A 26958-nucleotide genomic window follows, 5' to 3' on the forward strand; every position below is an offset into this window, starting at 1 on the left:
AGCAGGGAAAGGAAAGGGGAAGGGGGGTGGGAAGTGGAAGGGGAAAGGGAGGGGAAGAAGAAGGTGAAGGAACAGGGAAAGGGGAAGGGAAGGGGGATGGGAAGTGGAAGGGGAAAGAGAGTGGAAGAAGAAGGTGAAAGAGCAGAGAAAGGGGAGGGGAAGGAGAAGGGGAAGGAGCAGGGAAAGGGAAGGGGGATGGGAAGAGGAAGGGAGATGGGAAGAGGAAGGGGAAAGCGAGTGGAAGGAGAAGGTGAAAGAGTAGAGAAAGGGGAGGAGAAGGAGAAGGGAAAGAGGAACGGGAAGGGGAAAGGGAAGGGGAAACCAGCCCCAGAGCCAGCTGCCCCACAGAGCCAGCAAGCTGCTGAGCAGGGTGTGATTGATGAGAATGGGGAGCACGGGGCCAGGCACACGCCAGCACCGGCTGCAGAAGCAGCTGCTGAGGTACCAGACCTCCCCAAATTCTGCTGCAGTGCAGACAAAGAGGAGACCCAGCTTCTCCCTCTTCTTTGCTCCCTTCACCTTGGCCCCCAGCTCTGCCTCCCCTCCAGCCCAGGCTGCAGGGACAGAGCTTTGCATGGGGACTCCTGGGAGACCTGGGACAAGAGAAGGGCTGAGAGCAGGATGGGGGAGCCTGGAGGAATCAGAGCTGCAGCAGAGCAAAGTGCTGGGAAGGGCTGGGTCCCCTTAAACAAACAAACCAACCAACCCAAAAAAAGCAGATGGAAAAACTGACATTGATCATTCTGGTTTTCTGGTGTTGCTACTAATGCTTCACTTGGGTGTCATAAAAATCCAGCCCTTCCTTTGAGGCTGGGATGAGCCAGACTCCTTCTCCATGCTGTGGTGCAGCAGCAATTCCTTCCTTCAGAGGGCTGGAGCAGCTCCGCTATGGGGAGAGGCTGAGAGGTTTGGGGGTGTTGAGGCTGGAGAAGAGAAGGCTGCAAGACCTTAGAGCACCTTCCAGTGCCTGAAGGGGCTCCAGGAAAGCTGGGGAGGGACTTGGGACAAGGGCCTGGAGGGATGGGATGAGGGGGAATGGCTTGGAACTGGGAGAGAGAGGGGAGATTGAGGTTGGAGATGGGGCAGAAATTGTTTGGGGTGAGGGTGCTGAGCCCCTGGCCCAGGTTTCCCAGAGAAGCTGTGGCTGCCCCATCCCTGGCAGTGCTGAAGGTTGGATGGGGCTTGGAGCACCCTGGGCTGGTGGGAGGTGTCCCTGAGCATGGCAGGGGGTGGGAATGGGATGGGCTTTAGGGTCCCTTCACACCCAAACCATTCCTGGGATTCTTTGATTCCTTGCTGTTCCCCTCCCTGGCACCATCCCTGATAAAGCTGAAGGACACTTGGACACCCTGAGATTGGTGGGAAGAGATGTTCAGGAGCTCAGCAAGGAGCAGCTCAAAGCACAGTTATTAAATGGCATTTCCAGCACATCAGGATGTGTGAGCAGCCCAACCACCAGACACTGTGCCCTCTTCAAGGGGACCATCCAACCTGTAGTCTCAACCATCCATGGCCAGGGACCGTGTATCCCCCTCTCCAGTGTTTTTATCAGTGTTTTTATCAGGACCTTCCCCACCTTTGCTCAGTGCCACCTGACCAGAAGAGAAGAGAAGGGACACAGCCCCTTCCTCCACACTGCCCACAGACAGAGCTATAACTGATCCTCAGGAAACCCCAGCTCTGCTTGGCATGGGATGGGATCTGAATGCTCAGCCAGGACAGGAGAGATAAAACCCCATTAGCCAAACACCAGGGTTTGCTCTGTGCATGGTACAGCCACACAGCTCTCAGCTCTCCAAATAACCCCAGCACCTCCTTCCTCCCCTTCCCCAAGCCCACGTGGAGTTTCCTTCCCTTGTGACTCCCTGGGGAGGAGCACAGAGATGTTTTTGGGCACAGAGCTTTCTGAGAGAGTGGCTCAGAGCCTCTTGGCTTGGCCAGGACCACGCTGGCTCCAGCTGAACCGGGCAGGAACTCTTGGAGTCAACTTTGAACAGGGGCAGGAGAGCTCTGGCTGGTGAGAGAGCTCAGGGACCAGGCTCAGAGGATGGAGAAGTGGCCCTGAACAACCATGACCCTCTCCTACCTGTTTTTACCTCACCCTGCAAACACTTGCAGACAACTTCCCTCCCACCCCATCATCTCAGCTCCACTCCCAGAAACATCTCAGCCCACACCGAGGCACAGGACACAAACAGCACTGAAAACACCCCCAGTATCCTGGGAGAGGACCGCAGATCAGTGGCACACACCACGGCTACACCAAGACCCAGAGAGCACAGAGGGGCACCAGGAACACACCAGCACCCCTGAACTTTGCAGCACCCATGGGTGACAGCAGAGAAGCCCAGAGCAGGAACTGAGGAGCTGGGGTAGAAGCCAACATCCACACACATCCCTGCCTGCTCCTCTCCCATCCCTGGGAGCAGATCCCAGCCACAAACCCGGGGACCCCGGTGGGTGCAGGGGGTGCAGGGTGTGGGGTTACCTCTGCAGAGGGTCCCATTCTCCACCGACTCGTAGCCCGGGCGGCACATGCAGCGGCCGATGGGCACCAACCACTCCCCGTCCCCGTTGCAGTAGAGCTTGATGGGGACATCCACCTCCTCGGCGTTGCTGATGCACGTCCCCCGGGCTGCCACCAGCGAGGTGCTCTCGGCTCCCGAGAGGGTTTCTTGGAAGACGGCCCCGTTCTGGATGACGCGGGGACACTTGCGGTAGAAGACGCGGACGGCGATGAGGGACATGCAGCCCCCGTAGTCCTGGAAGGCCAGGTAGAAACCCGTCTTGGAGACGGGCCCGAAACTCCTCACCTCGGTGTTGATTTTCATCACCCGGCCACCCAGGTCCACCTGTGAGAAGCTCTCGTCGGCGGCGATCGTGTCCACCTTCATCCAAGGGTTCTCCATCCAGTTCGGGAAAGTTTTGGTGGCCGAGTCGAAGTCCGACTCGAAATAGTAGAGGTTAAAAGTTTCCTTACAGGAACCCGGGACGTTGGGGATGCTGCTGCAGTCCCGCACGGAGAATTTCATCTCCACGTGGATGCGGTGAGCTCCTCTCCTGCGGATGTACTTGGTGCGGAGCCAGTTGTTCTGGCTGGACTCAAAGACGTTGCACACCTGGTAGGTGCGAATGGTGTTCATGTTCTCATCGTACCCACTCACCTCTTCCCACTGTGGGCAACAAGGAGGAAGTCAAGCTGCTGCACCCAACTGCTGTTCCCCACCCACCTTGCCTCTTCCCAACCCCACTGTGTGCCCGACAGGACTGTTCTGCCCTTCCCAGTTGCCCCATGCTCTGCCCATCACACCAAGAGTCCCACCAGTGCCCAGCCCCTCACCCCAGCACACTCCCAGTACAGCACACTCCGTACCTACGTGGCTCCATCCTCCTTCAGCAGGGTTTGACCCACACTGCATGGCAGGCAGGCCCCATGACATGGGGACAAAGTGGCCCAAGCTCTCAGCAGACCTCAGGACCATAAGGAGAAAGACTTGGGAGTCTTGGGTGATAAGGACCTCAAGAGGGGCTGGAAGTGTGTGCTGGCAGTAAGGAACCCACCCATGTGCTGGGCTGCATCCCAGCAGTGTGAGCAGCAGGGACAGGGAGGGGATTGTCCCCCTCTGCTCCACTCTGGGAGATCCCCTGGGGTGCTGGGTCCAGTTCTGGGCTCCCCATCAGCAGAAGGACACATAGCTGTTGGAGCCAGTGCAGAGGAGGCCCTGGAGCTGCTGGGAGGGCTGGAGCAGCTCTGCTCTGGTGCCAGGCTGAGAGAGTTGGGGGTGTTGAGGCTGGAGAAGAGAAGGCTGCAATGGGGAGACCTTAGAGCACCTTCCAGTGCCTGAAGGGGCTCCAGGAAAGCTGGGCAGGGACTTGGGACAAGGGCCTGGAGGGATGGGATGAGGGGGAATGGCTTGGAACTGGGAGAGAGAGGGGAGATTGAGGTTGGAGATGGGGCAGAAATTGTTTGGGGTGAGGGTGCTGAGCCCCTGGCCCAGGTTTCCCAGAGAAGCTGTGGCTGCCCCATCCCTGGCAGTGCTGAAGGTTGGATGGGGCTTGGAGCACCCTGGGCTGGTGGGAGGTGTCCCTGAGCATGGATGAGATGAGCTTTAATGTCCCTCCCAACCCAAACCATCCTGGGATTTGGTGCTCCTCTCTCCTCCAGGGCTCCTCACTCTCGGTGCTGCCCTGATCAGACACAGGGGCAGAGGGGCTGGGGGGAACACAGGGTTCAGCAGTCAGGCCCAGCTGCCATCCCTGAGCGGACCCTCGGAAGCAGGGTCTCTGGAAGCAGCCTCATCCCTGGCAGTTGAAGGTTGGGATCTCACAAAAGGTCCATGTGGGAGGAGAACCTTTCACCAGGCTCACCAGAGCATCTCCCCCAGCCAAGGGTTTCTGGAGGGCAGAGAACCTTCCCGTGCTGCCCCCTCCCTTTGTGATGGGAGGGACCAGGGTCCAGCTCACGTGTGACATCCTCCTGGCCAGCAGGAATGACTGCTCATCTACTTTTCCATAAAACCTGCTCAAGTGGAAGCCAAGCTGTTTCCCACAGATGGGAAACCCCGAGCACAGCCCTGACCACACAAACCAGGGCAGCACGGCCTGGATCCAGCACCAGGACCCAGGTCCACAGGGAAAATCCTGCAGGAGCAGAGCATCCCCCAACCTGCCAAGGGCCAGAGGGGCATGGAGGATTGCAGGGGGATGGCTGTGAAAGGGCAGACAGATTGCTCCTCACAGGTCAGCAGAAGGCTGTCAGAGAAGATGCCCAAACAGCTCCAACAACCTCTGACTGGCTGAGGATCTGCAGCCGTGGCTGGGGGAGGAGGAGAAAACACATGGGGAGCATTTTGCTGTATTTACCAGAAATAAATCTGCTGTGGTAGTGGAAAATTGCAGGATCTTCCCATTTTTTTTTAGGGCACCAGTTGGCAGGGGGTAAAGGAATTAAGGACAAGGCAAGAAAATGCTTCCCCTGCCTGGACACTCCTGATGCACACTCCACAACACCATGGAGACCCAGGGACACCCAGAACACTCCCCATCCCCTTCCACCCCTCCAGATGCCCAGAGAAAACTCAGGTCATGAGCCTGAAGGGCTCAGCCCTGTCCAGGCAGCATCATAGAATCATGGAATTGTTTTGGTTGGAAAAGTCCTTTAAGATTTTTAAGTCCAACCCTGACCCCATCCCTGCCCAGGCCACCCCTGCCCCATGTCCCTCATCCCCACATCTCCAGGGCTCTGAAACCCCTCCAGGGATGATGGGGACTCCAGCCCTGCCCTGGGCAGCCTGGGCCAGGCCCTGACAACCTTTTCCAGGGAGAAATTCTTCTCCAGCTCCAACCTAAACCTCCCCTGGCACAACTTGAGGCTCTTTTCTCTTGTCCCATCACTTGAGAGAAGTCACAGCTGGACGATTCCTCCAGCTGATGGATGATGGTGTTGGGTGGGGATGGGGAGACCTCTGAGCATCCCAAGAGCACCACAGGGGAAGGAAAAGCAACTGCTTGGGCTTTGGACTCTCTGATAATCACCAAGGATGAAATAAAGAGGAAAAGCACCCAGCTGGACCTTCCTGGCAGGCATCTCCATCCCACTGGAAGGCTCAGGACCCCCAGCATCGTCCCACACCCCCAGCCAGGAGCCAGGGCTCCCCAGCCCCATTTTCTCAGCTGGGAGAGAAAGTCACCCCCACGCATCAGCCCCTCCAGTGCTTAATTAGAAGCCTCTCCCTTTCTCCTGGCTCTCTAATTAACATGCCAGGAGCTCAAAAGAAGGCAGCAGCACAATAACACGGGGAGACGGCTTCCAGCAGGCCCGGGGCCTCATTACAGCAGGGCTGGGGAGCAGGGAGCAGGGAGGGCTTTCCATATGGAAACTCTGCAAACAAGACAGGCGGGCAGGGAGAGAAAAGGACTTGACCTCTGCTCCCACCATTGTGCTCCTGTCAGCCCCCTCGGCGGCCAGGACGGCACCGGCGGGGCCAGCGGGGCCTGGGGCTTTCTCATGGTGATGGGGACTCCGCATGGCTCTGGGCAGCCTGGCTGCTGGGGAGAGGATTTTATCTCCTCTGCTCAGGCTTTTCTCACCCCTTTCTTTTCATCAGGGGCTTCTCTGTCAGCACTGGGGTGAGGGACACAGAAACGTCTTCATCCAAGCTCCCCCCACCTCATGGATTATGTGCCCTGAGCTGGGCACTGGTGATGCTGCAGCCCAAATCCTGGGGTCAGTTCTGGGCCCCTCAGGAGCAGAAGGAGATTGAGGGGATGGAGAGTGTCCAGAGAAGGGAATGGAGCTGGGGAAGGGTCTGGAGAAAATGGAGAAGGGGCTGGAGAAGTTGTGAGGAGCATCTGAGGGCCCTGTGGGTGCTGATCCTGGAGCAGAGGAGGCTGAGGGGAGACCTTCTGGCTCTCTGCAACCCCCTGAGAGGAGGTTGGAGCCAGGGGGGGTCGGGCTCTGCTCCCAAGGAACAAGGGATGGGACAAGAGGAACTTTGGGCACAACTCAAGTTGTGCCAGGGGAGGTTTAGGTTGGAGCTGGGGAAGAATTTCTCCCTGGAAAGGGTTGTCAGGGCCTGGCCCAGGCTGCCCAGGGCAGGGCTGGAGTCCCCATCATCCCTGGAGGGGTTTCAGAGCCCCAGAGATGTGGGGATGAGGGACAAGGGGCAGTGGTGGCCTGGGCAGTGCTGGGTTACTGGTTGGACTGGGTGATCTTAAAGGACTTTTCCAACCAAAGGGATTCTCTGAGGGCAGGATGGAGCCTGAGCTACCAGCTGGGGATGGAAAGCATCTCCAGGCTTTGTCCAGGCTGGGTTGGGCCACCCAAGCTCAAGGGAGCAGGATGGGGGTGTCAGACCCTGGGTCATGGTGCTGGCAGAGCTGGGTGGGATCACAGCAACCCCGTGGGACATGGAGGTGGCTGGGGCTGCTCTGGTTCTGTGGGTGAATGGAAGGTGCAGGTGTGCACTGCCCTGTCCAAGCTCTTCTTTACAGGAGCTGGTTTTGGGTGGCCTTGGGATGTGGCTCTGGGGACTCTTGGCATCAGGAAAGTGGAGAGACAGTGGGTGCTGAGCCAGGAAATGTCCCCCCATGAGATGCAAGGGATGCTGGATGGTTGCTTCAGGCACCCATTGATCACATGGGTGCTGTGGGTGCAGCCTCAGAGGCTGACATCCTTACCCTTTTCTGCTACAAGTGATGGGCAATGGGATAACGAGTGAGCCACTGGGGATAAGTGACAGTGGCCTTGGCATTTCATTTCTCCCTCTCTGTGACTTTTAACTGGCTGCAAGCCAGCTTTATGAAGAGCATGAATCCACCAGCATCATGTTGGCATGATTTTCTAGAGTCAAAATTACACTCCCAGCTCCAGGCTAGTTTTTGGATGTGCCAACTCCTAGAAAACTACTGGAAACCCCAAATGCCATCCTTTTGTGCTCTCCCCACTGGACTTTTTCACGTGTCCAAGTCTCTCTGCTTCAGTGAGTGACTTCTGCATCCCCCACCTATGTTCCTGTGCAGCAGGACCCCCCAGATTGGCCTCCAGGACCCCATAAGTGTCAGGATAACTCACCCCTGAGGGAGGATGCACTGTCCAGCCCAGCTCTGCTGTTGCTGTCGTGGAGTCCATCAGTGTCTCTGCAGGAAGAAGGTGAAAGAAGAAGTCAGTGGCTGTGCAGGCAACAGTTTGAGGTTGGTGAAAGGGACAGAAGTGGAGAGGAGCCAGCTCAGGACTGCAGCTCAGTCTGCACAGAACCCTCTGGGCAGATTTCAGCCAGGGAGGAGCCTGGCATCCTCCCTTTTGCTTTCCCATCCATTGCCCACTGTTCCCTGGGCCCCATTCCCTGGATTGCCCAGGGCACAGGCTCTTCCACTCACCAGCCTGGAGGGATTTTCCTTCCTCACAATCTAGAATCAGGATACAACAGCCCTGCCATGGTTTTGCTGCTGCAGACAAGGGGCTCAGCCTGAGCAGGCTTCCTCCATCACTTCCCAGTTGCTTTTGCAAGAGCAGGATGGTTTTTTTCCCAGCTTTTTGCTCAGCAGGCAGTAGCACAAGGGAAGGAACAGCTCTTACAGGTACTAAAAAATTAAAACCAACATTAAAGCTGGTTTTCCAGGCAATTTGGGTTGAAATAGGTCAGGCAATGCCAACCAGCACAGAGGAACCTCCCTAAGCAAAGCCTCCTTTTGCCTTTCTACAGCTCATCATGCTTTCAGCACTGAAGTTTTTGGGGTTTTTTTACCCCAAATAGTTCTAGGTTGTCCTCACTACACCAAGGGCATGAGAAGGGATCCCATGATGGCACCCCAAAACTTGTGTGCAGGTGTCCCCCATCCAGCTTGGGATGAGGCCCCATCAGAAACCTCCCCAGTGGGGGTTTCCATCCTCTCCCCATCCTCCAGGTCCTGGTTGCAAGATGGGGATTTTTCTGCACTGTGCCCAATGAGGATTGGATTTAAGAGGATTCTCTGAGGATTTAAGAAAACAGGGGGATCTGGGGGTATTTAGGAAATGGGGAAATCACACCCAGAGGTTTGAGCACACAGAGGTTGGGTGTAGGTAAAGCTTGTGGGACAGATTTTGTGTTGAGCCCAAGATAGGTGATGCTCACAGAGGATATTTTGTCCCTCTGCTCAAGGGAAAAGGTGAATCTGCCCTTGATTTGAGGATGCTGAGTCCTTTGATGGATGCTGGGACACATCCAGCACACAGATGCAGGACACAGACACAACTCTGCCTTGCACCTTCCTTTTCCTGAAGCAGGGAAACAGCTCAGCTTTAAGGAAAAGACGCACAAGATGTACAGCAACCCCCACACCATCTCCCTGAGGAGACCCCCATAAGAGTTGGTGTCTCCAGCCACCATCCTATAACCAACAACTGGTGCCAGATCCCACTGTAACCATGGAATCATCACGGTTGGGAAGAACCTTCCAGATCACTGAGCCCAACCATCAGTCCTACACCACCTTAACCACTAAATCATCTCTCAAAGTGTCACATCTACCTGTTTTCTGAACACCCCCAGGCACGGTGACTCCACCACCTCCCTGGACAACCTGTTCCAATGCTTTCCCACTCCTTCAGTGAAGGAATTTTTCCTAATATCCAATCTGAACCTCCCCAGGTGCAACTTGAACCCATTTCCTTACCACGTAACCAAGCTGCTCCTCATCCCCAAAAAGCCAAGCATCCTGCCACGTATCCCCCCATTTAATTTTCACCTTCTCTGCTTCCATCATCTTGAAAAAAAAAAAAAAAACCCAAGGAAAGAAAGTTCAGCCACGAGCAGACTCATCACTTAGGGGAGAAGTCTGGGTGCAGAGCCTGCCTGGCAGAGCATGTTCAGCTCCTCTCTTCCCATCCCCAAGCCAAAAAAAAAAAAAAAAAAAAAGGTTCCTCAGCACAGATCTGCTCCTTGCACCTCTTTCTGCCAGTAAATCACTTTCAGACTGTGGCTTGTTCATTACTCCTGCTTCGAGCCAGTGGTTTCCAGTTCACAGGAAACCAGGATTTCAAAATTTGGTTTCGGTCCAAGAGTAAAAAGCAAAAAGAGTTCTTTTCAAATTTACACATGAGGAAGAGGGCTGGAAAACAGCTAGTCCAGAAATGTTGTCATTAGGATTGATAAAATTTCTTTTTTCGATGGGGTATTTGTTTGCCTAGCTCAATAATAGTGTTTATTTTATCAGAGGATCTGGCTTTTTCATTAAAACACCAATGGCACTTTCATCTAAAAGGAAAACAATATTTTTCACCCAGTGCTAGCAAGATGCTGCTTTACTTAAAAAAAAAATAATCATTTTTTTACTTTATCTTCACTATCACTGACAGTGCTGCACGACAAGTATATTAATAGCAGTGACCAGAATGTGAAAGAAAATCTACTTTAAACCAGTAGAAATAATTCCCCAAATAAAAATACTATTTCAAAGCATTTTGCATTTTTAAGAGCCTTCTATTTAATGGGACTTTGGAGCAATGGAGATGCTGTGCTTACAGCAGAGCTGCCCCTTATCCTCAGCTGAAGATTTGCACATCTCCTTGGAGCTCTGCAGCCACCTGAGCTGGCTCAAGGACATCTTGTTGTGATGCAAGACAAGGAGGAGCAGAAAATCTGCAGGTTTTTCCACTGGTCCATTATCTTCTTGTACAAAAAGATCTTCTGTTCATTTTAGTCTGAATTTACCCCACTCACCTGCCAGCTATTTGGGTTCTTTTCACTCCTACAAAGACTCTGCTACCCAAAACCTCCTTTCCTTCTCCTGGTGCTTAAAGGTGGCAAATAAACCATCTCCAAGACAACAAAATGAGTGGAGCTTCCTTATTCTCCCACCCTAAACCAGGTTCTTTTCTTTCAGGCTCCTGTTGATCAACCTCCTTGGTGTGGGGTGACCCCCAAATCGTGCTCCCTGCACCCCTTTTTGGCACAGCTTTTCTACCAACCTGCTGCCCTGGCTGAAGCCCATTTGGAGGGGGGTGGACATGTCAGCACTTAGCAGGAATTGCCTCAATTGTGCCTAAATTGTGACTAACTGGTCCCCATAAACCAGAGTGAACCCCATGGAGACTGCAAAAGGGGATGTGGAGCCAGGGAGGGTCTCAGTGGTGGGCATGGGTTTGCTCCATCATCCTCTGATGGGCAACTTCAGGACCTTCTTGCCCAAATAATGGCCTTTCACAGAGTTCTCTTGCCCTGCTACCCGGCCAGGAGCATCTCTAAACCTCCACCTGAGGTTGAGGAGGCCGCGTGGTCCTCCAGGGAAGGTCCCTGTCCCACCCCTGAGAAGTTTCTTACTTCCAACCAAAGGAAGCACATTAATTAATTTCTCCAGCAAATAAAATCTGGAGTCATATCCACTGAACCAGCATTTCCCCCACCTGCAGGGGCTTCTCTCTGCCTCTTTCCCATCCTCAGAACTCCACAGCAGTGGTGGGAAGACCCCATGAAGATGCAGCCAAGCCCTGTTCTGACATCCCATCCTGAAAGAGCTGCCACAGAGTCCAAATTAGCAACCAATAAAGGTTTGAAAAAGCAAGACAAGTCCTTACCACCCATCAGGTGTGCAAGAGAAAGGCTGAAACTCCCCTGGGGTCTGTTTCTCCTTCAGCTGGATGGGTTTTTACTGCCCCAGGGGAAGATGATCAAGCTGACTGATTGTGGTTTGCAGGGATCTCCACCAGAAGCAACGAGCAGCAAACAGAACTCCTCAGCCTGGGAGGGAAACTGCAGCTACAGCTTTGCCTGGGAGCTCGAACCCAGGAAGAGAGGTGGAAAACAAGATTCAGTTCTGCCAGGCAAGGAAATCACTCCTGAAGAGCACTTGCCAAGAGATGAAGATCTTGCACCATTTCCTGCCCCATCCCAGGTGAGCCAGGAGCTGGAGCAGAACGTGCTGCAGGAGCACACAAGGAGCAGGAGGTCACTTGGATTCCTTCTGGTCATCAAGGAATGATGAGGAAATCCTCTTGGACACCTCTGGATGGATGGGTGACTTCAGGCACCATGTCACTCATACAGAATTCTGCTGTACAAGCCCCACCCAAGGCACAAAAAGCCCAGGGGAATGGGAACCCAACATCCTCCTCCACCCACAGCAGTGTCCATGTCCTCAGCACACTCAATCCTTGCACCTTTTGCACCCACAGTGACCCATGAGGTGCTGCCATGGCCACCCCTCACCTACCTGTGAGGCTCTCCTGATCCTCCCCATGCTCCTACCCTGCTCCAGGCACCCACCAGGAATCAGCAGGACAAAAAAGCCCAATTTCTGGGTGGGCATCCCATAAAGAGAAGCCATAAGGAAGGATATTGAGGTCCTGGAGCGGGTCCAAAGGAGGGCAACCAGGCTGGTGAAGGGATCCAGCACAGGTCCTATGAGGAGAGGCTGAGGGCAAATCCTGACTCCAAAGGGACCTCCTGGTGCCTGAAGCTTTGCAGGGATGTTTTAAGCCACCTGTGCTGAATCTTTTCATGCTGTGTCTCACACTCTGGTCCAGCCTTCACCAGAGAGGGACCTTGGAGTCTGGATTGTCAGGAAGGTGACCATGAGCCAGCAGTGTGCCCAGGTGGCCAAGAAGGCCAATGGCATCCTGGGCTGGCTCAGGAACAGCGTGGCCAGCAGGTCCAGGGAAGGGATTCTGTCCCTGTGCTCAGCTCTGGGGAGGCCACAGCTTGAGTCCTGTGTCCAGTTCTGGGCCCCTCAGGAAGTTCAGGAAGGAGCTTGAGGTGCTGGAGCAGGTCCAGAGAAGAGCAAGGAGGCTGTGAAGGGATCCAGCAGAATTGCTGTGAGGAAGGGCTGAGGGAGCTGGGGGTGTTGAGGCTGGAGAAGAGGAGGCTCAGGGGAGACCTCATCACTCTCTGCAACTCCCTGAAAGGAGGTTGGAGCCAGGGGGGGGTTGGGCTCTTTTCCCAGGCAACTCTCAGCAAGACAAGAGGGCAGGGTCTCAAGTTGTGCCAGGGGAGGTTTAGGTTGGAGATGAGAAAGAATTTCTTTCTGGAGAGGGTGATCAGGCATTGGAATGGGCTGCCCAGGGAAGTAGTGGATTCTCCGTGTCTGGAGAGATTTCCAAAGAGCCTGGATGTGGCACTGAGTGCCATGGGCTGGGAACCACGGGGGGAGTGGAGCAAGGGTTGGACTTGATGAGCTCTGAGCTCCCTTCCAACCCAGCCCATTCTAGGATTCTATGATAAAGCTTCCATAAAGAGCCCAGCTGCCATAAAGAGGAGAAGGGTTCTGCTTCAAGCAGCAAACCTGGCAGCTTCCCTCACTGCTGCAGGTTGGTGTTGGCAGCACCAAACACCAAGGGGAGGGGCTGGTGCCCCATGAAGCCTCCCCTGGCATCCAGGACAGCCCAAACCCCCCAAGGGAAGAGGTGATGGGATGGAGCAAAGCCCCAGGGGTGGGTATCTGGCCCCCAGCCCACCTCTGGTGGCTGGTGATAGCTGTAGCTCAGTGAAATCCTCTCTCCAGAGCAGCATTTTCCCAGTCTTGTTGTTTGTGTTCTTCCCTCCCGTGTGTGTTTATCTGCAGATTCACATGTTACCCACAGCATTATAAATAAATCTGCAGCTGCTGGAAAGCAGCAGACACAACTCTGGCCAGCTTCCCACCAGAAACCACGCTGCTCCCCAGGGGCTGGGGAGGAGATAAGTTCCTGTCCTTTCCACTTTGAAGATGCTTTCAAGGAGCAACTGGGACTCCTTGCTCTTGACACGAGGGCTCTGGCTCCACCAGGCTGCATCTCCAGACACATCATCACCACCAGACCACCACCTCCAGATGCTCAGCAGCTTTGCTAAGACATCAGCTGCTCTGCCCATGACCTGAGCAGGGAGCTCCTGCTCTTCTCTGAGGTCTTCTTGGTGCTAAAGCCACAAGTGAGATGGGTGGGAGGGTCTCAGCTCCACCTGCTCCCCTCCTCTGCCCACGGCAGGATTGGGACTTTGAGACAAAGCTGGGAAGCACACTGGGTGCTGGGAGGGATGGGAGACACCAGCAAGGGATGGCCAGGATTGGAAGGTGGACAGTGAAAGGACCAAGGGACAGTGGCAGAAGCTGGAGGGGCAAGGGATTAACAGGGGAGCTTTGCAGATTGCAGACACACTTCTCAGTGTCCCGAAAAAAATCACTTCCGTGGAGTTTTGCCAATTTAGATCAGTTTAGAGCATCTGGCCCTGAGCTCCTCAGACGTCCTGGCAAATCCTTCACATTCACAGGCTCAGAAGCCATCCAGATAAAGAAACAGTTGGATAAATAAATAGCCCCACGGATAGCCAGAGCCTCCACCCTCATTTTTCCACCCACCCACAGTTTTTTCCTTTCCCCTTCCACTTCTCACGCCAGATCCTCCTGCAAGGCAGGAAACTCCCCAGCATTTTCATCCTTGCTACCACAAGGAACAAGCTTCTCAGCTGACCCAGCTGGGACTAGGACTGAGTGTGCAAAGGAGGCAAGAAGCTGCCCAGATGGAAGCAAAACCATCCCGAGGCCAGGATAAGGAGACTGCATCTTGTCCCCATCCCTCAGACATCACCTGGAAGCCCACCTAATGCTTCTCCAAGGCTCAGACCAGGCTGGAGGGATCCCGTGGTGTTGGAGCAAAGTGGGAGATGCTGCAGCTTGGGATAAATCCCCCTGGCAGACCCACCTGAAACCCCTTCCTGAACCCACATTTCCAGCCTGGCCTCAGGCTCAGCCACCGCATCCCGGTGCAGGGAGGGTGGTTAATGAGAAACCCGTCTGTCCCCCAGCCCCAGGAGCCCTTGCCACAGATCTCTTTACCCTTCCAGCAGTTGAAAGGCCCCTTCTCTTCCTCCTCTGCTTTACTGGAGCCTTATTATAATATTTTTGCCAGGGAGAGCTGAGAGGGGCTGAGCAAACCCAGTGGCCCTGCTCTGCAGCCCCGAGCTTTGCTTTCCCTGGCCCCTGGCCAGCGGAACAGACTTGAAACCCAATCCCCCCCCTGGCCGACCCTCTGGCGTAGGAACAGCACACAGCATTGTGAGCTGGAGGCTACAGGAGAGGCTGGATCCTTCACTCAGGGATCCACTTCAGCTCCAAGAGGGAGAGTGATGGATAGGGAGTGAGAAGAAGCCGGGATCGCCCCAAACTCCACTCCAAGGGCAGCTGTCCCGGTGTAACAAGGAACCCAGCAGATGGGTACCTGGTCATTCAGCTCCTCTCCCTGGAAAATCTGGTCCAGTCAGTCCTAAAATTAAGGCAGATAGCCAGCATCACCATCCAGACTGCCTCTGACCTGCCAGCCAGCCCCCCCAGGGTGATAGTCCAAGGCACAGGGCAGGGAGCCCTGACCACAGAGATGCCACACAGTCATGGTAAGGGAAAGGTGTCATCACTTTTTGGGGAGCCATGGAGCCTTCCTGGCCCCTCAACTCACCAGGATATCACCCAAGTCCACCTGCAAGCCCCCTATGAAACAGAAGCCATGCCGAGGGGAGCAGGTTCTAGAGGCTGGTGGGCTCCACACTGAGCACTGGGATGACTTCACCCATCTGCAGGGTGATCTTCAGCTTCACAGGGGCTTCTCAGCCCCTTCTGTCATTCCTCTAAAACCAGAGATTCATTGAATCCTTTTGGCTGGAAAAGTCCTTTAAGATCATCAAGTCCAACCATTAACCCAGCCAAGGCCACCCCCACCCCATGGCCCTCATCCCCACATCTCCAGGGCTCTGAAACCCCTTCAGGGATGATGGAGCCATCCCCAGGGGAGCAGGTTCTAGAGGCTGGTGGGCTCCACACTGAGCACTGGGATGACTTCACCCATCTGCAGGGAGATCCTCAGCTTCACAGGGGCTTCTCAGCCCTTTCTGTCATTCCTCTAAAACCAGAGAATCATAGAATGCTTTTGGTTGGAAAAGTCCTTTAAGATCATCAAGTCCAACTGTTAACCCAGCACTGCCCTGGCCACCACCACCCCATGTTCCTCATCCCCACATCTCTGGGGCTCTGAAACCCCTCCAGGGATGATGGGGACTCCAGCCCTGCCCTGGGCAGCCTGGGTCAGGCTCTGACAACCCCTTCCAGGGAGAAAATATTCTGAATATCCAACGTTCCTAACCTTGCAAGTCATTCAAGCAGGTGTCCTGCTCTCTAAGCACCCAAATAACCATCGCCCATCCAGGCACTGTGACTGCAGGGCAGCCAAGCCCTAAGGATGTCCCCTCACATCTGCACGGCCAAGAGGGGCATGGCCCAGCTCTGCCCCTCACCTGGGGCATCACCTTGTGATCTTTCACCTTTGGGCCTCTTAGGAAGAACCATACAAAGCTGAAGATGAGGAAGAACCAGCTGCCACATCACCCCCAGTCACTGCAGCAGACACATCCTCTCTGGCCCCACTTTTCCCAACACCAAAGGTCAGCAGAAACCTGATAACCCCACCAGAGATCCCCAAATGCTGCTCCAGGGACCCAAGAGCCCTCGCTGGCAGCATCTGTCCCAAAAGAAGCCAGGACTTGTAGGTGGTCTGAGTTCAGCCCAGGGCAGCTGATGGGAAGAGACAATGCAGATGCTCCATGCCAGGGAGCAGGGCCCCTCCTGCTGCTGCTGGGAATGTGGTGGCCACACAGAGAAGACACAGATGCAGACATTTAACAGCCATTGCTACTGTCAGCACTACTGACTTGGGCCCTGCAGGAGCACCCACCCCATCCTCTGCAATGCACCTTGCAGAAGGGAATCCCCAAGGTGAAGCAGGTGTTGCCCTCACCCACACCCAGCTTCATCCACCCCATCAGGACAGGCCCAGCAAGGACTAAATTCCCCACAGAGACACCTCCTCTGAGGATGGAGTGGGGCCATGTCCCTCCTGACTGTCCCCAGCTCCCCCCGAGGGGCAGCAGGGACACTCTTGGAGCTTGGAGACCTCAACCCCATGAGCTCCTCCTGCAGATGCTCCAAGCCCCAAGGAGCAGAGCAGCCTCCCCCATGCACTGCCCTGTCCCAGCTCTCACTGTGGCACTGCCATTGCACACCCTGCATCACAGAGGGACACACACACAGCTGGGGGGACACCATCATCACAGAGCCACCACCACTGGCATGTGGCACTGGGGCCACCTGAGGCTCCTGACTGCACCACCAGCTGGAAGTTACTTGATACCACAAGAACCTGGTCCCAGCACCATACTCTGGGGCCAACTGGCACAAGGGGCAATGCCCAGGGTGCAGGGCTGCACCATCCTCCTTGTAGCCCAAGGAACAGGGACATGGACACCTGAGAGCTGGGATGCAGCAGGATGCCCATGGGCTGCAGAGCACCATGGGGGAAGGAGCATGGAATGGCTGAGGTTGGGAGGGAGCTCAGAGCTCATCCCCTCCAAGCTCCTGCCATGCCCAGGGACACCTCTCATCCAGCCCAGGTTGCTCCAAGCCTCATCCAACCTGGGCTTGAACACCTCCAGGGAGGGGGCAGCCACAGCTTCTCTGGGCAATCTGTTCCAGAGTCTCAGCAGAACTTCTTCCTAAGATCCAGTCTGAGCCTCTTCTCCCTCAGTTTCAAACCATTTCCCCTTCTCCTATCACTGGACACTTATGAAAAGTCCCTCTGCAGCCTTCCTGGGGGTTCCTTCAGGGATTGGGGGGGCAGCTCTAAGATCCCTCTGGAGTCTTCCCTTCTCCAGGCTCTCACACTCCATCCATCCCTTTCCCCACGACCCCCTGACCACCACTCAGAGCCCTGAGTGCTGAGGGGACCAGGAGGAGCACCCTGAGCCGAGGATGTGGGGTTTTGTTCAGCTCTTCCCCCACCAGAAGCAAGGATGGGAAGCCCCATCCCACCTCCCAGGACCACTGGCATGAAATGAGGTTTTGTCCCCTGTCTGGTGCCATGGGCTGCAAGCAACTTGGTCCCAGCAGGCTCCAGGGCCCTGCTCAGCATCCCAACTGAGCCATCCTTAATAGGCTTCAATTTTAATTTGCTTTTATTGGAAAACACAGATGGTGACACACACACACCCTACACATCCCCCCCTCCCCTCCCTTTCCTCCTGAACAGGGTAATAACATTTATAGGGGAAAGATATTATCTCTAAACACAGCCAAAGCCCCAGCACCACACAGTGCTGCACAGCCCTGGCCACGGCTCCTAAAGGCTGGGCCACCCAGAGCCACCAGCAGGACAGGGGGCAAGTGGGGCCACAGCTGGGGTCCCATCAAAGAGAATAAAATTCCAGAACTATCCTTTGGAGCAGCCCAGCAAACCCAGTTAACTCCATCAACTTCTTCCATCACCAGATCACTGCAACCCAGGGAGCTGCCTGGAGCAGAGGGATGAGGAAGGGACAGGGACATCACCTGAGTGAGCCCTGGGGCTGCTCAGCCTTGAGGAGAGAAGGGTGAGAGGGGATCTGCTGAATGTCCATCAATAGCTGAGGGGTGAAGGACAAGAGGAAGGGGACAATCTCTGTTCTGGGGTGCCCAGGACAAGGAATAATGGGTTGGAGCTGGAACATGGGAAGTTCCACCTCAACCTGAGGAGAAACTTCTGGAGTGTGAGGCTGAGGGAGCCCTGGCCCAGGCTGCCCAGAGAGGTTGTGGAGTCTCCTTCTCTGGAGCCTTTCAAACCCCCCTGGATGTGTTCTGGGTGCCCTGCCCTGGGGGATCCTGCTGGGGCAGAAGTTTGGTCTGGATGATCTCCAGAGCTCCCTTCTGACCCCCACCATTCAATGGCTCTGTGATTCTCTCCCAGATGTGCTGGGGCAGAGTCCCATGGCTCAAACCAAGCCCCAGCCTTGCAGAGGAGGTGGAAGCCCCTGCCCTGCACCCTCACTGGGTGCTGTGGACACTGAGCTGGGGTGCAGAGCTTTGCTGCCTTGGTGCCCCCAGCACACTGCAGGGCAGAGCAGCTCCTGGGGACTGGTTTGCTCTGGGGGATCCTGCTGGGGCAGGGGGGTTGGGCTGGGGATCTCCAGAGCTCCATTCCAACACTGAATATTCTGTGGTGCCCAGGGCTGGAGCTCTGAGCATCCCCAGTGCCCTGCAGAGCTCAGGAAGGTGACAGCAGTACAGGGACAGGCAGGGCTACACCAAGCAGGGGTGGGGGCTCCCCCAGTGAAGAAGCAGAAGCATCAAGAAACCCCTGATTTGCAGTGTGGGCATCCAAACCCCTGTGGCTGCAAGGCTGAGTGGGGATGCTTCCCCCCACGCACGCCTGGCTCTGTGCATCCACCTGCCAGCCAAACCTTCCTGTTTTGCAGGGTTTTTACTGACAGGCTGTAAATTAGCTCCTGCTTGGCAGCTCCAAGGCTTGGGAGGAAGCAGAGGGTTCCAGTGCAGGCTGGGTTTTGCCAAGCTGCAGAGGTAACACCCCATCCCAGCCCTGGGAAACCCCTCCCCAGGAGAGCTGCAGGAATTCCCCAAAGCCCTTCAAGGAGCTTCCTTCCATCAGCCAAAGCATCTCTCTGCCACCATCCCTTGGGTATCTCTGGGGTTTTGCTCCCAGCCATGCCAGGAACACAAATTCTGTCCCCCCTCCCAGGCCCCAGCACTGCAGATAAAACCCCAGTGGAGCCAGGACCTGCAGGAGGTGGGAATTCTTAAGGAGCTGTAAATACTTCTTTCCTTGGGTACACCCCACCTTTAACACCTCCTCAGGGAGAGGGATTCCTCTTTCCCACCCTGGTAACTCATGGCACATCCACAGAACCTCCGAGGGCAGCAGCTTGAACCTAGGGGATGCTCCACCAGTGGATGCTGTAAGGATGCTCCACCAGTAAGGTTCACTGGTGGCTTTAACTGGGAGAGGGATGTGCCTGTCCATCCATCAAGGCACTGCCCCCCCAGCAGGAAAGGACATTCCTGAGGGATGGATCTTCCCATCCCTGGGACCACAAGGAGAGAAAAGCCCCTCCAGGCTTGAAATCTGGGGTAGGATTTGCAGAGCTGCCATCACCTACAAGGAGCTGGGGGGCTGGGATGTTCCCTGGAAGAGGGAACATCCACACTGGGATAAAGCTGAAGATCAACCTGGAAAAGGTGGCAGCAGCTCCTGGCCCAGCTTTGCCCAGGATGGGGTCTCCAGGGGACAATGGGGACACATTTCTATCCCAAACTTCAGGCAACCTGCATGTTGGGAGCTGGAAACAAGGGAATCAAGGAAGCAGCTGCAAAGGTAGCACCACAACCCAGTTAGGAGGATGTGGGAAGGGATTTTTCCTTTTTTTTTTTTTTGCACCCACCAAAAAGAAACAAACCCAGGGCAATTTCCAAAAGTTGAAAGGGATTATTAGCAAAAATTGATTAGAGGGAAATGTAAACAAAAACAACGAAGAATAATTACAGCCAGCTTAAGAAGGCTTTGCCAGAATCTCATAAATCCAGGATCATAAAAGAAGGCATCTTTAGCTAAAAATTATCTTGGCTTTAAATAAAAGGAAAAAAAAAATTGCAGTAAAAATAAACATATTGTATAAATTAAAATCAGGGGAAGTTGGCAGCAGTAAATTAGCAGTTATAAGATGCAGACAGTTGCAAAAAGGATATATCAATGAAAAAACCAGACTGCCAGTGTAAAGGAGAGAAAAAGAGGAATATGTTTTTTTTTTTAACACACCAAAAGCAAACAGAGGCAGAGCTGTGGAAAGGCAAGGCCACAGGGATGCTGCAGTGGGGAGCCTGGCAGCCAAGGCAGGTGCCCCAAAACATGGGACAAAACCCAGCAGGACATTCCCAGGACAAACAGTTCCCTCTCCCCTCCCAACACTTTCTCCATGCACCAAGCAGGGATGGTGCCCCCTGAGGATGGGGAATGATTCTGTAGCATCCCACAGGGATGCTTTCCAGGAGCTCAGGGGGCTTGGTCCAAGCCCATCCCTACCACAGGATTGGGGCAGCTGAGCTGGGAGAGCTCCAAGGATGGAGATGCCCCAGTGCCCCAGGATCTGCTGCAGAGGGATGGAAAGAATTCCAACCCTGGAGGCTTCAGCAAAGCCTTCCCAGACCCAAAGAACATTGCCCAGGTGCTGAATGCACCTGGCTCTGTGGGATCCACCCCAGACCCCTCAAGGAACAAGCCCCAAACCTTGGGAGGAGAAACAACCCACCCAGACAACTCAGCCAACATTTTGGAGGGAGCCAAACCAGAGCTGTGCTGTCAGGATACAGGAGACCATGGTGAGCATCAGGGTGGGTGGATCCAGTGCTGGGAGCAATCCAGGACAAAAACTCAGACTTCCTTATGCTGTGTTGTTACTCTGCATCTCAGATGCTTTGCCAAGGAGATGCAGAATGGGGACATCCCCGAGCACGTTCTGAGGCTCAGGCAGTGGAGGTACCAGACTGGGCTCAACGTGGCCACTGCCAGCCCCAGCTGGGCAAGCACAAGCCACCAGGAGACAGGAGTGGAGGTGGGGAAGGACAGCTGGCTGTCCCTGTGCTCCTGCTGTCACCACTGCCTTTCCTCTCGGGGGGTAAAAACCTCTTCTAGGTGATGGAGCAAACCCTGGAGAGTGTCTGGGTGAGGAGGAGCCATGGGATTTCTCCAGGGGCTGGGAGGGAAACTGAGGAAAGGGAAACTCCCCATCACCTGCCCCCCAGGAGGGGCTGGAGAAAGCAGTGAAACTGTGTCCCCTTGCAGTGACCCTGCCAGCACAGGACACTGAAGTGACACCACGGGGTCACTGCAAACCCAGAGACACACCTGGCAGCAAACTCTGGGGCTGGGGACCCTAAAGAAAACAGGGATTTTTCCCCAGGGATTTCTCCCCATGGGGAGTCCAGAGGCTGTGATGCCAATGCAACCCCTGCATCCTGTCCCCAAGGTGGGCTCTTTCCATCCCTCTGGAAAGTCACTGCTGCCATTCCTCGTGTCCCCCTTGCCAGAACAGACCCAGCTGATCCCTAGAATTGCCCTCTGAGCTTCTCACCCCAAACACACAAGGCAGATCTGCCCCAAAAACTCAAATCTGGCTTCATCCTGCCCAGATCAGAGGTGCTGGGGTGGGCAGGGGATGCGTGGGGCTGCTGGGGATTTATAGATGAATAAAACCCCACGTTGGCTGAGCCTGCTCTTATTCCATCTTGGAGAAAATAATTAACTCTTGTTGCAGCTCTGACTCACAGGATGTGGATTTCAAGAACTTGGTAAAAAACATCTTTAAAAGCTGCCCTGCTCCAAGCATGGGCAAAAGCTAAATGATAAATATTCCCTGTGTCTAGCTGGCCTTGCTGGCTCCACACACCCACTTGTCACCCTGCCATGATGTCCCCAGGTCAGGACTGATCCCCAGGCTGATGCCACCTGATTGGAAAGGCCCAGAGAGGCTGCAAGGAGCAGCCTGGGCTGGGGAGGCAGGGAAAGCAAGCAGGGAGGGATGGGGACAGGAGGGAGCATCCCTGCAGGGAAACACCCCGTGCCAGCTGAGGAGAGGAGAGCTGCTGGCACTCAGCTGGTTTCCTCTGCTGAGGATCTGGGTGAGATCCTTTTACATCTCTCAGCTCCTTTTTCCTTCAGATGGGAGGGGGGAGAAAGCCCCCAAAAGCAAAACACCACATTGCAGAGGCAGAAGTGACAGGAGGGGCTTGGCCACCACCATCTGAGGTGGCACTCGGGATGGAGCAGAGCTGCTGTGCCATGGAGCAGAGATCTGGCGGTGTGTGACCCAGCCAGTGCTCAGGGGCAGGGCTTGTTTGGGCCTAAAATTAAAGAAAAAAAAAAAAAAAAAAGGGGGTGGGGAGTTGGATTTCTGCTCCCCACAGAGCAGGGAAACATCAGACCCTGGAAAGCACAAACACCGCGTAACCAAAACCCCAGTGCCCAAACCCACCCGGTCCTTTCTGCTGCAGGGGAGGGGACAGAGGGGACCATCACCAAAGCCCTGCAGCTAGTGGCTGTCAGGAGCAGTTGTCAGGGAGGTGGCAGCGGGTGTCCAGCCACAAGGATGGGAGAACAAAGGGCAGCTCACAGCTCCATCGATCCGGAGGTCAGACGGGTGAAGCGAGAACATCTGGTCCAACCCTGCCCAGCACCAGGGAAAGGATTTCCCTGGGTTTATTTAGACAAGGGCAAGCCTTGCAGAAGGAAAAAGCCTAAAACTCTGCTGCTAAACTTCTCGGGGTGGAAAACCCTCCCCAGCCCCCAGTGTGAGGCTGTGAGGAGGCTCCTCGAGCAGCAGCCACAGTGGGTGAGGCTGGGGATGCCTGTGGGCTGCAGGTAACCCTGAGCAGCACCTTGTGTCCATTTTTTTGCACTTATTTGCACGTCCCTTGAAAGTAAAGCTTCCCCCAGATGTGTCTTTGCTCAGTGGTACCTCCAGGGGATGGGATGGGGTGAGCAGAGCTGAGCCCCTGCACTCCAGCACCGGGTGCTGGGAGCTGAGCTCCATCCCAAGGCTTCAGCATTGCTGCAGCCCAACTCAGGTTTCTCCACCAGCAAACATCCCTCCAGCCCAGGGAAGCTGGGGACAGAGGGGTATTAGCTGGAGGGAAGAGCCCTAGGGGCCAAAACCAGTTTAGGAACCAGAAATCAGGCACCTTTGATCTCCAGATTAGCAGCAATGGTGAATCGACCACGGCCCTGGGTGAGCTGCTGCACAGTTCATTAGACACATTATTAAAAACATGCTCCTCCACCAGCCCAGCTTCCAAGCCACAGAGTCCTGCCCTGCTAAATGAAACAGACCTTCACAATTATCATCCCTTCCCCCAGGCTGGTACCAGCAGACAAGGCAGAAGACACTCACTCCTTCAGCTGCTGGGGAAAGCAAACGCTGGGCAGGGTTTCCACACCTTGAGTCACCACTGCAGCTGCTTCATTTTTGAGGCTGATTTTCCCTTTGCTGAGGACACCAGGAACAGCCCCAGCATCCAGGCTCCAGCTGCACAAGGGAAGGATAAAATGCTCCGTCCTGGCTCATCAAGCAAGAACCTGGCACCTGATAAGCTCTTTCACTCCAGGGAAACCCATTTCAAAGGTGTTTGCAGGGCCAGAGATTTCCTGCTTGGCATCTCCTGGCCCAGAGCCCATGGATCACACTTGCTGCTCCCAGATAAAGCCTGGCAGAACCCAGCCCCACGTTTGTTCCACCCCAATGGTCTCAGGTGTCACCAGCCCACTCTCCCCACCCTTTATTACACTTCCCCCAGGGGTATTTGCTGCAGACAGGGATCTCCTGAGCAAGGCTGCCCCAAAAATGCTGATTTTCCAATGACCAGCCCTTCAGTCCATGCCTATCAATCCATTTCTTGATGGAGCTTGGTGGGAACCCCAAGAAAGAAAAGAAAAGGCTTGAAACCCCTGGTTACCTCTTCAACAACTCTTTGGGTGACTGATCTGTGCCCCAAGGGCTGCCCGTGTGCTTTTTTCCATGCTAAATCACTGCATGATCCACACCTCCATCATACTGCGAGCCATGAGGGTGATCAGACGACAAGGAGAAGCTGAGAAAACTGGGTCTGGTCAGCCTTGGGAAGAGGAGGCTCAGGGGAGACCTTAAAACCATGTTCCAGGACTTAAAGGGAGCTACAGAGCAGATGGAGGCTCCCTATGGACATGGGGAAGCCAAGGGGCAATGGGCACAAGGTGCTCCTGGGGTGATTCCCATGGGACACAAGAGGAAAACTTCTCCCCATGAGGAGAGTCAGAGCTTGGAATGGTCTCCCAGGGGAAGGGGTGGATTCCCCCACTTTGGGAAGTTTGAAGTCTTAGCTCGATGGGTGCTGAGCCATCTCACATCAAGAATAACATTAGAAGGGTTGGACCTGATGATCCTTGGGGTCCTTTCCAAGCTGACATCCTGTGATTTTAGGAGAGCTGCCCCTAAGCCTTGGGGGGACCACGAAGGCCTCAGCACCCCCCAGCATCCCGACCCCTGGCAGCCTCTGCCTCACTCCCAGAGGCTTTTATTAAAAACACACCCAAACCCTTGCAAGTGGAACCCATTACACAGCATTTAGTACAGAGCATCTGTATTTCACAGCCAGCAATCTGTCTGATTTCACAGGGAAATGCCTATTAAACCCCCCTGGGGTGAAAAGGCAGGGATTGGGGGCTCAGGTGGGAGCAGGGATGGAGGCAGCATTCCCAACTCCAAGATGGACCTGTCTCCCATATCTGCCCATCCCTCATGGCCACAGCCTCTCCTGCTGCATCCTCCACTTGTGGGATGCTGTTGGCCTGGGGAAGGCAGCTCTGCTGCCCACAAATAACTCACCCCACAGACTCAAGGATTTTCCAAAGCTGGGATATGACTGCAAATTATCACTGCCAGGAAAGAGAAACTCTGAAGCACTCCAGTGTTCAGCTTAGCATCACTGCTGTGAGGGATTCTGGATGTCTGCAGATGTTTCCAGCCTGCACAGGAGTGTTGTGAACCCTGCCTTAGAGAAAAATCAACTCATGGGTTAGTTCCTTCTCCTATGTGCTTCATTCCCCAGACCTCCAGGATTAGATCTCTGGGGCATTGGGGATCTGTGGCCAAACCATGGGGGCAATGCTGTTCATGTAGCAGCAACATTTGAGGCTGAGTGAGATGAAAACCAAGACCTGATTATACCCTGAACCTGGCCATTTGGATGCAATTTCCAAAAGAAAAGGCTGAAAGGAATGAGATCCTTCCCCCATGTCCTAAGCATCTCACCACCTAAAATGAGAACATCAAGTTGGGCTTGGATGATCTTTTTGACCCAAAAGGGACCCCTAAAAAATATAAATTGTGACTTGGAAAGCTCAACTCAAGTATGAAAAGATTATTTAGGGTATCTCTTCCTTGGACAGCCACCAGGGATGGGGGGGACCTGCAACACTGGGGGATTCCAGGACTCGACTGAGCAAATCCACGGCCACCCTGACACAGCTCCAACTGGGACAGGGGGACATTAGGGACAGGTAAACCAGAGCTGGACATCTAGGCTGATCCAAGGTGGAAATGCTTTGTCTTACTGGAGTAAAAACTTACTGGAAACTCTTGTTCTCCCAGAGCAGAAGCAAACAGAGGACCACAGACAACTTTCCTACTAGAAAACTGCCTGTACAATGATGGAAGCCACTATCTCATCCAGGCCCCTGTTTGCCACCCCAGTTTCCTTTCCTCTGGCAAGTAGAGCTACATCACAGCTCTGAATTTTGCCTGTAGGAAGGGTGGCTGGAAAAACAGGCTGGGAACCACTTGGGTCCATCATCCAGACCCACCTCCACATTAACCATCCAAGGAAGTGGGAGCAACCCCATCCCACTGACAACATAAACCCCCACAGCCTACTCCAGGACATCCATCTGTTTAGCATTAGAACTTATTTGGCAGGGAGAAAAAAATAGCATTGCTGCCTTTTCATTGTGTTTTGGAGTAAAAACCCAGCAGAGGCAGAGAGAGAGGCAGCAGGGCCTCCCTGGGCTAACACCAAGCTCATCCAGCTGAGTGAATCTGTGCACCTTGGCATCCATCCTGCAAATTCAGAGCCTCACCCACCCTTCAGAGGATGCCAAAAGGACTCTTCTGCCTCAGCCAGCACTGATGCAGCAACTTAGCTGAACCCGCACAGCCCAAACCCCAGCAAATGCCCAGCAGGAGCCACCTCCTCAGGTAAAAACTGATTTTGGAAGGGCAGTAGGTCCTGCTCCCAGAGGCTGTTGTCATCCTCTCAAATCCATCTGTCAGAGAGGGATCTAAAACATCCCCTTCAAGTCAGAGGGCTGAGCAGCTCCCTGGGAAGCCAGGCTGAGGGATTGGGGTTGTTCAGCCTGGAGAAGAGGAGGCTCCCAGGTGAGCTCAGAGCAACCTTCCAATATCTGAAGGGGCTACAAGAAAGCTGGGGGAGGGCTTTGTACATGGGGGGGTAGGGAGAGGAGAAGGGAAATGGGTTAAAACTTGGAGAGGGGAGATTTAGGCTGGAATTTAGGAAGAAATGCTCTGCTCTGGAGCCAGGAGGAGAGAGTTGGGGGTGTTGAGGCTGGAGAAGAGAAGGCTGCAATGGGGAGACCTTAGAGCACCTTCCAGTGCCTGAAGGGGCTCCAGGAAAGCTGGGGAGGGACTTGGGACAAGGGCCTGGAGGGATGGGATGAGGGGGAATGGCTTGGAACTGGGAGAGAGGGGAGATTGAGGTTGGAGATGGGGCAGAAATTGTTTGGGGTGAGGGTGCTGAGCCCCTGGCCCAGGTTTCCCAGAGAAGCTGTGGCTGCCCCATCCCTGGCAGTGCTGAAGGTTGGATGGGGCTTGGAGCACCCTGGGCTGGTGGGAGGTGTCCCTGCCTATGGAAAAGGGTTGGAACTGGGTGAGATTTAAGGTCCCCTTCCCTTAGCTCATACATAACCAAATCATTCATGATCTGAACTCACCTGACATTGTCCCTAATGCCAGGCTGAGGCAGTCTTGGGCTCCTCTCCATTTCAGCAAGAAATCTGGCCAAGGCTCCTGAGGAGGAGGAGGAAGAGAGCCAGGGAGAGGTGACAGCAAGGTGACAGCAAGGTGACAGCATATTTGAGCCAAGCCAACACTG

At 54.6% G+C, this 26958-nt stretch overlaps 1 protein-coding gene across 2 annotated transcripts in view; it reads right to left on the minus strand.

Moving 5' to 3' along the window:
• Positions 1 to 26958, minus strand: part of EPHB2 (EPH receptor B2) — a 111393-nt gene that overhangs the window by 70642 nt on the left and 13793 nt on the right. For both annotated transcript variants that reach the window (XM_030463605.1, XM_030463604.1), the window contains exons 2-3: positions 7574 to 7638; positions 2489 to 3173 (exon numbers count right to left, since the gene is read on the minus strand). In XM_030463605.1, coding sequence (XP_030319465.1) covers positions 2489 to 3173; positions 7574 to 7638 — 750 coding nt within the window. The remainder of the gene's footprint in view (positions 1 to 2488; positions 3174 to 7573; positions 7639 to 26958) is intronic.

Source organism: Calypte anna, chromosome 21, assembly GCF_003957555.1.
Source record: "Calypte anna isolate BGI_N300 chromosome 21, bCalAnn1_v1.p, whole genome shotgun sequence".
Taxonomy (NCBI): domain Eukaryota; kingdom Metazoa; phylum Chordata; class Aves; order Apodiformes; family Trochilidae; genus Calypte; species Calypte anna.